The 12,904-nt window shown below is 40.0% G+C and overlaps 1 protein-coding gene across 1 annotated transcript in view; it reads right to left on the bottom strand.

The window, feature by feature from the left end:
* Positions 1–12,904, bottom strand: part of LOC103294875 (argonaute RISC catalytic component 3) — a 98,318-nt gene that overhangs the window by 59,218 nt on the left and 26,196 nt on the right. The window contains exons 3-5 of the mRNA XM_054721435.1: positions 9,711–9,831; positions 2,665–2,873; positions 1,230–1,366 (exon numbers count right to left, since the gene is read on the bottom strand). Of these exons, the coding sequence (XP_054577410.1) occupies positions 1,230–1,366; positions 2,665–2,873; positions 9,711–9,831 (467 nt within the window). The remainder of the gene's footprint in view (positions 1–1,229; positions 1,367–2,664; positions 2,874–9,710; positions 9,832–12,904) is intronic.

Genomic DNA, 12,904 nt, shown 5'->3' with positions numbered 1-12,904 from the left:
ATCAGCTGCCTCCTGCATGCCCCTTACTGGGCATCCGGCCCGAAACTCAGGCATGTGCCCTTGACTGGAATCGAACCATGACCTCCTGGTTCATAGGTCCAAGCTCAACCACTAAGCCATGCTGGCCAGGCTAGAAACTGTATATTTAATAATGAAAAAGTGAAATACCAAGAAGATGGATAAAAAAATAGCTCAGTCGCCCTAGCTGGTTTGGCTCAGTGGATAGAGCATTAGCCTGCGGGCTGAAGGGTTCCGGGTTCAAGTCAGCCCGGATTGTGGGCTGGATCCCCAGTGTGGGGCATGCAGGAAGCAGCTGATCAGTGATTCTTTCTCATCATTGATGTTTCTATCTTTTTCCCTCTCCCTTCCTCTCTGAAATCAATAAAAATATGTTTTAAATAAATAATAAATAGATAGATAGATAAAAAAGGCATAAAGCCTAATGTAATGTGTGAATCTTATTTGGATCCTAATTAGAACCAACTAACTATAAAAATATATTTGAAACAATCAGGGAAATCTGAGTCTAGACAGGGTATTAGAGGCTACAAATAAATTATTATTTTCAATTTTCTTATATATGATAACGGCATTGTGACTGTATAAGAAAGCATCCATGTTTTTAGAGATACATACTGAATTTACTAGTAGGGACAAAATAAGAGTCTGTCTGGGATTTTACTTAAAAATACTACAGTAGAGGAAGAAATGGAGATAGTTTAAGCAAAGGTAGAAAAATACTGACAATTTGGATAATGACTATATAGCTGGCAGTTTCTCATACTATTCTCTCTTCTTTTACATAAGTTCAAAAATAGATAAAAAACACCTAAAATTAATGCAATTAGCACCACATTAAGCATCAGTAGTAGGCATAATGCCAGGGGTCACCATGACCAATAGACTTCTCTTCCTGTAAAATATGTATTTCATAATGAAATACTGACTTAGATTTAAAAGGACAAAAGTGATTTATAATAGAAGATTGCTCAGATGATCATGTCAAAGCTTTTAAACTTGCTTTAGTAGCAAACCCAGACAAGTTCTGTGTAAAGGCTTTCTGAATGAAATGTAATATAAATATAACGGTTTTCTATTTTGTCTTAGTGCAAGTCCAAATATTACTAGTACATATAATTGCACATAAAATGCACATAGACACATTAAACACACAAACAGGCCATACAGAAATCAATTATCCAATACAGAATATGGTTTTATTCCCTTACCATCAATATTAAGCATCATTTTCCACATGGCAGGACGAACAGATTGATGGAATCCAAACCATACTTCCCTGCCCCCTCCCAGAGGGTGGTCATATCCTTCTGGAGCCGAGAAAAATGAACGCCCCACAGGTGTATATCTACAAAAATTAAAATGGCATGTTCAATCCTTTCCTTCCTGTATAAGTATTTAAATATGCAGAACAGGTGAGTCTAGAGCACATAACTTAAATTATCATGCTTATCATTATGGATATATGAAACTAAACACTTTCCAAATTTGTAAAAGCAAAAAGCAGCTATTCTAATTGGGAAAAAAAAAATTCTGTATCCTTCACTGCAATCCTATATTGTTACAACTAATTTTAGAATGAATAAGAACGAATTTTATTTAAAGTACTTTCTTAAAAATAAATTTTAAAAGTTAACAGCTCCAATCTTAGAAAATGCTAAATAATTACTGATCAAAAAGCTATTTCTATAAACGTGTTTGTAAGACATAATATTTTTCTTTAAAAAGGCACAAGCCTGCCTTAGCTGGCGGGTCTCAGTGGATAGAGCATCAGCCTATGGACTGAAGGGCCCTGGGTTTGATTCTGATCAAGGGCACATGCCTGGGTTGGGGGCTTGATCCTCAGTAGGGGGCGTGCAGGAGGCAGCCAATCAATGATTCTCTCTCCTCATTGATGTTTCTATCTCTCTCTCTCTCTCCCTCCTCTCTGAAATCAATAAAAATTTAAAAACATAAAAAAAAAAAAAAAAAGACACAGCCTATCTGAACCTATATAAGCACAGGCACACACATACCCATGTGAGATGCTAGTGTGATTAAAACAGCAATTTCAACAAAATTTGATACTATCGTATAAACAATGAAATTACCTTTAAAACAAGATGATTTAACTATAGCATTATATCTGAAAATACATCAGCTGCTCAAGATTTATAGCTCTTAAGAGAAAGGGTTAGACATTTTTCTAAAAAAAAATATCCATTAGAATAGCTAAATGAATAAGGTGCATTTACTTTCAAACGTCAGAGAATTTTTTGTAACTTACATCTATCAATGAACTTGTATGCATGCTATTCTTTTTTAAAATATATTTTTATTGATTTTAGAGAGGAAGGAAGAGAAAGAGATAGAAATATCAATGATGAGAGAGAATCATTGATCAGCTGCCTTCTGCACGCCCCCTACTGGGGATCAAGCCCACAACCCAGGCATGTGCCCTTGACCAGAATCGAACTCAGTACCCTTCTGTCCGCAGCCCGACATTCTATCCACTGAGCCAAACCAGGTAGGGCTGCATGCTATTTCTCAACTGAAATATTCAAAATATACAATATCTGAACATTAACCAAAGGAGGCCTGCACAACTCTTGGGAGGAAAGCCTTCATACTTAAAATCTAAAGATGAAAAAAGCCAGAAGCACCCACTTCATGGAGGGCAGATGTCGTAGCACCACATCAACGGCATGGACAGGATTAGTGCTGATTGGCTTGTCTAATTCCAGTGGCTCAGGCAAGGTCCGTCCTGTCAGTACTTCATGTAGTAGGTGCCAACTCACCCGAGAGACAAACTTGATTGACACCTTGAAAGGTCGATCTTTTCCACCTTCCCCAGGAAGAGTAACATCTAAATCTACCTGTTAATGAGAAAAAAAGAGTCATCTGTAAAAGTTGAAAAAGATAAATACAATTATTTTAAAGTTTAACTTATACAAATATTTAAGAGAAAACAAGGCAAATATAAAAAAACACATCAATCTCAATGTTAAATAAATAATCTAACATTTAAATGACCGTTATTTCTGCCAGCATTATTTGTCATTAAAAAATACTTAAAATTGCCTAAATGCTATTAAAAAAAAAAAAAAAAAGATGAAGGCCAAAACCGGTTTGGCTCAGTGGATAGGGCGTCGGCCTGCAGACTGAAGGGTCCCGGGTTCAATTCCAGTCAAGGGCATGTACCTGGGTTGTGGGCACATCTTCCCATTAGGGGGTGTGCAGGAGGCAGCTGATCGATGTTTCTCTCTCATCGATGTTTCTAACTCTCCCTCTCCCTTCCTCTCTGTAAAAAAATCAATAAAATATATTTTAAAAAAAAATGAAGAATATCTCTTGGAATTATAATGGAATAATTTCCAAGCTATACTGTTAAGTGGAAAAAAAAAGGCAAAGTACAAAAGATTACAAATAGTATGCCAACTTTTATGTGAGAAAAAAGGGGAAAATGGAAAAATCTTTTTGTATTTGCTTGCTTATGCAAAAAGAAACATAGGAAGCATAAACCAGAAACAAAGCAATTGGTTACTTTAAAAGGATAGAAAGAAACAAACTGGGAAAAATAAGAAGGATTAACAATTCAGAGTGTATTTTTCAGTATGTTTTAACTTTTGGAAGCATGTTAAATAAAGTTCTATACATTAAAAATTAAATTAAATCAATTAAATTTTAACTAAAATTAAATCAATAAGGCTGGAGGGAAAAAACTAAACTAAATATAAATAAAACTAAATAAAACAAAATGCACTTCAAATGAATAATATAGCCATACCAAAAGCAGAAAAAAACAAGAATGAAAACACTAATGCAAATACTCTTGAATACAGTATACTGACTATACTCTCAGTTGGGGGTGGGAAGGAAGGGTGCGTAGGAAAGAACTGCATAAAAAATAAAACCATAAACTCTTATTAGTAGGTTTGTTTTCTGTAGTGGTATGGTATAGTAATTCTGAAACTATTTTACATGTACTGTAGGATTGAATAGTTAAGTTGTGGTGTTTGGGGGAGCCAGGAGTTTAAAAAAGAAGGAAGCTTCAAATATGCAATGTGGGGAGTAAAGGAAGATTTCTGTAAGGGTAAAGTGGAACTGTAAAAATCAGTTTGAGCCGAAACCGGTTTGGCTCAGTGGATAGAGCGTCAGCCTGCGGACTCAAGGGTCCCGGGTTCGATTCCGGTCAAGGGCATGTGCCTTGGTTGCGGGCACATCCCCAGTGGGGGGTGTGCAAGAGGCAGCTGATCGATGTTTCTAACTATCTGTCCCTCTCTCTTCCTCTCTGTAAAAAATCAATAAAATATATTAAAAAAAAAAAAAAAATCAGTTTGAGCTCATGAGTTCCAATATACAGAATGTATGTATAAAAGAAGTGGGACTTGCAGGGTACCTAAATTAGGTTTACTGTATGACATAATATTGTCGTTTTATTTATATACTAGAGGCCCGGTGCATGAAATTCATGCACGGTTGGGGCGGGGGAGGTGAGTGTCCCTCAGCCCAGCCTGTACCCTCTCCAATCTGGGACCCCTTGAGGGATGTCCGACTGCACGCTTAGGCTCGATCCCACAATCCAGGACTGCTGGCTCCCAACTGTTTGCCTGCCTGCCTGATTGCCCCTAACCGCTTCTGCCTGCCAACCTGATCACTCCCTAACCACTCCCCTGCCAGCCTGATCGACGCCTAATTGCTCCCCTGCTGGCCTGGTCACCCTTAACTGCCCCCCTTTGCCAGCTTGGTCACCCCCAACTGCCCACCCCTGCAGGCCTGGTCACCCCCAACTGCCCTCCCCTGCTGGCCATCTTGTGTCCACCTGGGGGTGGCCATCTTGTGTGTTGGAGTGATGGTCAATTTGCATATCACCTCTTTATTATATAGGATGTATATATGTACCTATTTGTATTTCCTACTTCTGTCCACTGAAAGGGCTTAGAAGCACATACAGCAATGAGCACACCTAGTTCCCATATTTTGATTTCTAACCTGCATACCCCAACTAAAAGAAACAAGTATTCCTTTCGGAAACAGCAAGTTGCAGGATTTCTGCAGGGAAAAATTAGAAGAGCCTGGAACATCTTGTGCCACAAAGTAAGGAAGTACTCAAAAGTAAGAAAAGAAAAAGCTGATCATGTCAAAAGGACATAGGAACCAATTTGAGCTGTCAAATAAATAGAATAAATAAATAAGGGAAAAGAAAATGCTCTCCTGCCCTGGCCAGTGTTGCTCAGTTGGTTGTCACATTCACCAAAATGTGGTGGTTCCGGTTAGGGCACATACCCAGGTTGTGGGCTCAATCCCTGGTTGGGGTGTGTATGGGAGGAAACTGATCGATGTTTCTCTCTCTGTCTCTCCTTTCCTCTCTCTAAAATCAATTAAGAAAAAAAAAGAAAATGCTCTTCCTTGCTATAGAATAATTACCTAGTAAATGTAGAAGGAAATCATCATTACTTTATAGTAATAATCCTTCCAAGCAAGAATCATCAATTATTTAAAACTAGAGGCCTGATGCACAAAAATTTGTGCAAGAGTAGGCCTTCCTTCCCCCAGCTTCCCTCAGGCACCTGGGACCCGGGCTGGCTTTCCTTGGGCTGCCCGCAGGAACCCGGGACCCAGGCTGGCTTCCCTCGCCCTGGCTTTGTCAGGAAGGACGTCTGGTCTAATTAGCATATTACCCTTTTATTATTATAGAAGTCTAATGAGAAACAAGATCCTTAAAAGTATCACCCATATCAATATTAAAAACAGAAGTTTTTAATATTGATATGGGTGATACTTTTAAGGATCTTGTTTCTCATTAGAGGAAGAAAGCAACAAAGTGAAAAGGTAACCTATGGAATATTAAGAAATATTTGCAAATCATATATCTGATAAGAATACATAAGGAATAGCTAAAGCCCAGTCAGTGTGGCTCAGTGGTTGAGTGTCAACCTATGAACCAGAAGCTTACAGTTCAATTCCCGGTCAGGACATATGCCAGGGTTGTGGGCTTGATCCTCAGTGGGGGGCATACAGGAGGCAGCCAATCAATGATTCTCAATCTCTCTCTCCCTTCCTCTCTGAAACAATAAAAAAAAAATATATATATATCTATATATATATATAGATATAAAAATATATATATATATATATATGAAAAAAATAGCTCAAATTCAACAACAAACAACCCACTTTAAAAATGGGCAAAAAACTTTCTCTAAAGATACAAAAATGGCCCATAAGCACCTGAAAAGATGCTCAATTTCACTAATAATTAGGGATATACAAATCAAAACCACAATCAGATATGACTTCATACACATTAGGATGGCTATTATCAATACAGTAGAAAGTAAGTATTGACAAGGGTGTAGATGATTTAGAACCCGTGTAAGTACTGTTGGTGGGAATGTAAAATGGTGCAGTTGCTATGGAAAACAGTACGGTGGTTTCTCAAAACATTAAAAATATAATTACCATTTATATGATCCAGCAACTCAACTTTTGGGTATATGCACAATAGAACTGAAAGCAGGGATTAGAATAGATATTTGTACCCATATTTATAGCAGCATTATTTGCAATAGCCCAAAGGTATCCATCGGTAGATGGACAAACAACAAAATGTATACACACATACAAACACATGGAAATATTATTCAGCTTTAAAAAGAAAGGAAAATCCCTATACACGTGACAACAAAGATGAACCTAGATGACATTATGATAAATGAAATAAGCCAGTAACAAAAAGACAATGTACAATTCCACTTATATAAGGTACTGGAAATAGTCAAAATTCATAGAGACACAAAGTAGAATGGTGGTTGCCAGGGGTTCAAGAGAGGGGAGACTGGGGAGTTAATGTTTAATGAGCACAGAGTTTCAACTTTACAAGATGAAAAAAGTTATGGAAATGGTTGGTGGTGACAGTTGTTGAATGTATTTAATTCCATAGAATAATCCTTAAAAATAGCTCAGATGATAAATTTTATGCTATGTGTATTTTACTAGAATTTTTTTAAAAAACTATCTTGCCCTGGTTGGATAGAATGGCTCAGCTGTCCCATGCACCAAAAGGTCACCAGTTCAATTCCTGGTGAGGGCACACACCTAAGTTGTAGGTTTGATCCCAAGTCAGGGTGTATATGGGAGCCAACTGATCGATGTTTTCTCTCACATCGATATTTCTCTCTCTAAAATAAATAAAGACATTTAAAACAAAAAGTTATCTCCCAAGAGCAAAGAGAAAAAGAATAACTTGACAAGAGAAACATGGTGGATAACAACATAACCAAGTGATCAAAGTTAACATCACCATTAATGGAACAAATACTATGTGCTTCTTGATATGATACACTGATAAGGAAAGAACACATATTAATTCCTGCCAAGAATGCTTAATCAGAATTTAATAAAGAGGAATTATCAGACAAACTCAGACTGAGGGACAGTTTAAAAAATAACTTGCCTGCAATCTTCAACCATGTTAATGCCATTAAAGAAAGAAGGCAAGGCTGAGGAATTGTTCCAAAATAAAGAAAACTAGAGAGACATGATATCTAGTCCTACATAATAAAAGAGTAATATGCAAATTGACCCTAACTCCGCTATACCCACAAGCCATGCCCACCAGCCAATCAGGAGCAAATATGCAAATAAACCCAATCAAGATGGCTACAGCCACAGAGAGCATGAGGGAGGCTTGGGTTTCCCCGGTAACAAAAGAAGCCAAGCTTTCCGCCTGCCGTTGCCGGCCTAAGCCTCCACTCAAGGCTACAAAGTTTCAATTATAGAAGGTAAACAAATCCAAACAGAAATGGCGGCAGCCACTGAGCTGGAAAGAGCAGGAGGCAAGGGTTGTCCCCGGCAATGGAGGAAGCAAAGCTTCTGCAGCCCTGGCTGGCCTAGGCCTCCGCTCCAGGCTACAAAGTTTCAGTTATAGAAGATACACAAACCCCAAAAGAAATGGCTGCTGGCCATGGAGCGAGCAGGAGACTTGGCTCCGCTCCAGGCTACAAAGTTTCAATTGTAGAAGAAACATAAATCCCAGATACCAGGGCCTCTGCTTGGGTCACCAGGGGGCGTGGCTGGCCTGCAAACCACCACAGGCCCTTCACCCAGGCCGCCCCACACCCCAAGGGAACCCCCACCCTGATCTGGGATACCCTTCAGGGCAAACCAGCTGGCCCCTACCCATGCACCAGGCCTCTATCCTATATAATAAAAGAGTAATATGCAGATTAACCATCACTCCAACACACAAGATGGCTGCCCCCATGTGGTCAAAGATGACTGCCCTCATGTGGACACAAGATGGCCGGCACAAGATGGCCAGCAGGGGAGGGCAGTTGGGAGGGACAGGCCTGCAAGGGAGGGCAGTTGGGGGTAATCAAGCCTGCAGGGGAGGGCAGTTAGGGGTGACCAAGCCTGCAGAGGAGGGCAGTTAGGGGCAAACACGCTGGTCGGGGAGCAGTTAGGCATCAATCAAGCTGGTAGGGGAGTGGTTAGGGTGTGATCAGGCTGTCAGGCAGAAGCGGTTAGGGGCAATCAGGAAGTCAGGCAGGCAAGCAGTTGGGAGCCAGCAGTCCTAGACTGTGAGAGGGATCCCAGATTGGAGAGGGTGCAGGCTGGCCTGAGGGACACCCCCCACCTCACCCCCTGTGCACGAATTTCGTGCACCAGGCTTCTAGTCTAAATATAAACATGAACCTGGACTCGATTATGTATGAAAGGGGAAAAAAATGCTAAAGGACATTATTGGAACAAATGACAAAACTGGAATATGGGTTGTTGATTAGACAAAAGTATCACATATCAATGTAGAGCTTAGTGAATTTGGTAACTGTAATATTTAAAAAAAATTATTTTAAGTCTTCACTTAAGGATTTTTTGTTTTTGTTTTTAGAGAAAGTGGAAGAAAGAGAGAGAGCGAGAGAGAGAAACATTGATGTGAGAGAGACACATCGATTGATTGCCTTTGCACACGCCCCAACCAGGGCAAGGGGATCAAGCCTGCAACCTAGGTATGTGCCTTGACAGAAATCGAACCTGGGACCCTTCAGTCCCCAGGCTGATGCTCTTTCTGCTAAGCCAAACTGGTTAGGGCAATTATGCTTTTTAATAGTAGTTATCGCCCTAGCTGGTTTGGCTCAGTGGATAGAGTGGCAGCCTGGGGACTTGAAGGGTCCTGGATTCTATTCCGGTCAAGGGCACATGCCCAGGTTTCAGGCTCAATCCCCAGTAGGGGGTGTGCAGGAGGCAGCCACTTGATGATTCTCTCTCATTATTGATGTTTCTATCGCTTTCTCCCTCTCCTAACCTCTCTGAAATCAATAAAAATATAATAAAAAGAAAAAAGCATAATGTATGCAACCTACTCTTGGATGGTTCAGAAAAAAATAAGATAGATAGATAGATAGATAGATAGATAGATAGATAGATAGATAGATATAGCGGTATCTGTAGATAGAAACAGCAAAGGAGAGAAAGAAAGAATGCTAAAACAAATGTGGCAAATGTTAAGAACACTGGTGAGTCTTGGTAAAGGATACATGAGTTCTTTACATGATTCTTACAACTTTTCTGTAAGTTTGAAATTATTTCAAAAAAGTTAAAAAAGATAAATGATACACATACATATATAATAAAATAAAAAGGTAACAAATGCATTTAAAATGAGAAATTGCAAAAAGTATAGCTTCCCAAAAAAGGAACACATATCTTACCCCAGTAGTTGCCACAGGAAGTGGATTGGCTGTGTAAAGGCTTCTTTTTCCATCATAAACTGGCCTACGGTCCCCAAATATAGTTACTTTAAAATGCTGAACCATTGAGTCAACCACCTCCCTACAAAAAGGAAAAAATACATTCACATAATCCTCTACATGATGATATTTTAACAACTAATTTCTTAACACTATTTAAAGCTGTCAAAATTCTATCCACCCTGCCACCCTTTATTTTTGAGAGAAAGGAAGGGAGAGAAAGAAACATCAATGTATGAAAGAAATATTGATCAGATGCCTCCCATACGTGCCCACCAGGGATCAAACATGCAACCTTTGCATGTGCCCTGACTGGGAATCAAACCGGCAACCTTTCGGTGCACAGGAGGATGTCCGACCAACTGAGTCACGCCCACCAGTAAAGCTGCCAACATTCTAAAAGACAATCACATGTGATAAAAGTTTTGCTTTCAGGACCAGGCTTAGGATACCAGAAAGGGATGATAGGAATTTCACACAAAAATAAAGAATGAATTCAGTGTATTACTTAATCATTCTGGGCCACAGTTGACCTGCAAAATATTAATCCTAGAACCTGATCTAAAAATCCCTTTCACCATCTCTAAGCACCATCTGACACATTCATCTTTCTTTGTCTAAGAGTTTGACACTCATTCCTCTGTGCTCAAATAGCACCTAATAAATATATCCATTAGAACACTTATTCCATTGTATTATTCTATATAATAAAAGGCTAATATGCAAATAGACCAAATGGTGGAACAATCAGTTGTTATGATGTGCGCTGAACACCAGGGGGTGCATGTGGAACATGGCGGGCATCGGCAGCAGGTGGCTGACCACGGATATGGTGGGCGTCAGCCGCAGCAGGATGGTGGAGTAGGTGAGCGGGGGTGCCAGATCAAGGTGGGGTGCTGATCACTGTCATCAGGGCAAGCCTCTGGTAGTTATTGAAAATTCTTTGCTCGATGCTGGCCCCGATTGCTTGGTGCAGTCAGCGGGTGCAAGCAGTGGATTCCAGCCCCAATCACTCCTCAGGACTTCTCCACCTCCCCTGCTCCTGAGGGGCAATGGGGGCCAGCAGCTGCCTCTCACAAATGCTGCTGGTGACAGCCCCGCTTGCACCCACTGCCGGCCCTGATCACCCCTGCAGGCTTCTCCACCTCCTCCTGCTCCTAAGGGGCGATCGGGACAGCAGCTGCCATTGGCACCCACTGACGGAGCTGGCCCTAATTGCTCCATGCCACCAATGTGTGTGAGGGGCGGTGGCAGTGGGGCTGTTGGCAGACAGGAGACTGGGGGCTGCGGCGGGAGGGGCCACGCGGGGGTGTGGAGGATGGGCCGAGACCCGCCCCTGTGCCTACTGCAGCTTCGCGGCCCACAGTTCCTTTCAAGGTGCATGAATTCGTGCACTCGAACCCTAGTAGTTACTGTATGCTTCACTTCTACTAGGCTGTGAGATTCTTGATGGCAATAAACACCTTGTACCACTCCTATCCTTTTACATATACCCCCCCCATCTTTACTAAAGTATTCAGGCAATAGGATATTTTAAAACCTCCATTTTTATCCAGCAAACATTTTTATCCCACTTACATATATGAAAAGATATTCAAGGCATTTTTTTAAGTACAGACTACAGAGAGAACAATACCAAATATCAAAAAATCAATATATATTTTTTGTACACACATCCTTAGTAAAAGCAGGGGAAAGATATCTAGAAGGATGGGTACCAAAATACATATAGTGGTTACCTCTGGAGAGAGAAGCAGAGAGAAAAATGATTTTTAAATTTTGTTTTTACAAATCTAAATGTATTGTGATGAGATTATGCTCACATAATACTGGTATAATATATAATCGATTTAAAAGAATTTAAAAAATTCAATTCTAGCACAGTCACACCCCCCAGGGATTGAGCCTGAAACCCGGGCATGTGCCCTGACCGGGAATTGAACTGTGACCTCCTGGTTCATAGGTCAACACTCATCTACTAAACAACACTGCCTGGGTTTTTTTTTTATTCCTTCCTCATCATATATTATACGGGTCATTTCACATTCTGGAGTACTCTGTTCAATTTGTAAAAATTTAAGATCCTAAAATATGAAACATAACCAGAAGGTGATCCTGATAGAAACTTATGTAATGAGTAAAAATAAATAAAACTAAGGACTTTTAGTCTGGAATAGAAAAGACTCAAAGGAAATTATAGAAGGTTTTGGCTATTTTGATGGACTGTCGTGAAAAACTGAGCAGAAAACCTACCTTGTATGGTTCAACAGAACTAGAACACATACTTGGAAAAATATAAGAAGCTTGATTTTTGGAACAAAAATTTCTAACATTTTTAAACACCAGAATTACTCACAAGTGGGTTATATTAACTTTTAAGTTACTTGAGTTTGTCCTTGTTAGAACTGTTTAAAGAGCAATTATGTCAGGGAAGATACAAACTAGAAAACTAAAATAAATAATATATACAATCCCCTCTAACAGCAAAATTTTAATTATGAGAATATCAAATAATAAAGCACTGCACATTTTATCATGGTATCAGATATAAAAACTTCTTTATCATATAATTACACTAAAAACTGATTTGAACTTAAGGCTTTAGAGCAAGCATGTCAAACTCGCGGTCACCAGGCCGCATGCCTGGAGTTTGACATGCTTGCCTAGAGCCTTAACGGAATCAAACTGGTGACTTCTTGGTTCATGGGTAGACACTCAAACACTGAGCCACTCTGGGCGGGAGTGATATTATTTTTATATAAAAATTTAAGCATAATTATCTCAAAAATTATACCTCAAAATTATATGGAAGTACAGTAAATTAATACAAAAAATGAATTCTGACAATTAACAGAAACTATGACTGAATTTTCTCTATACTGTAGTTGTGGAGCACTAGTCTTTTATTGTAACAGTGGGCGAGGAGGGGGGCTCTTTGATCTTTTGTTCAAATGTAGAAATTTTAGTACAATATATGTGTACTAGAGGCCCAGTGCACGGATTCGTGTACCGGTGAAGTCCTTCGGCCTGCCCTGCACCCTCTCATAATCTGGGACCCCTCGGGGGATGTTGGACTGACAGTTTCGGCCCAATCCCCGCAGACAGGCCGAGGGACCCCACCAGTGCATGAATCTGTGCACCAGGACTCTAGTATG

This window comes from Eptesicus fuscus, chromosome 9 (assembly GCF_027574615.1).
Source record: "Eptesicus fuscus isolate TK198812 chromosome 9, DD_ASM_mEF_20220401, whole genome shotgun sequence".
NCBI classification, from domain to species: Eukaryota; Metazoa; Chordata; class Mammalia; order Chiroptera; family Vespertilionidae; genus Eptesicus; species Eptesicus fuscus.
Note: the sequence above shows the minus strand (reverse complement) of the source record. Positions and strands in the feature narration are given on the sequence as shown.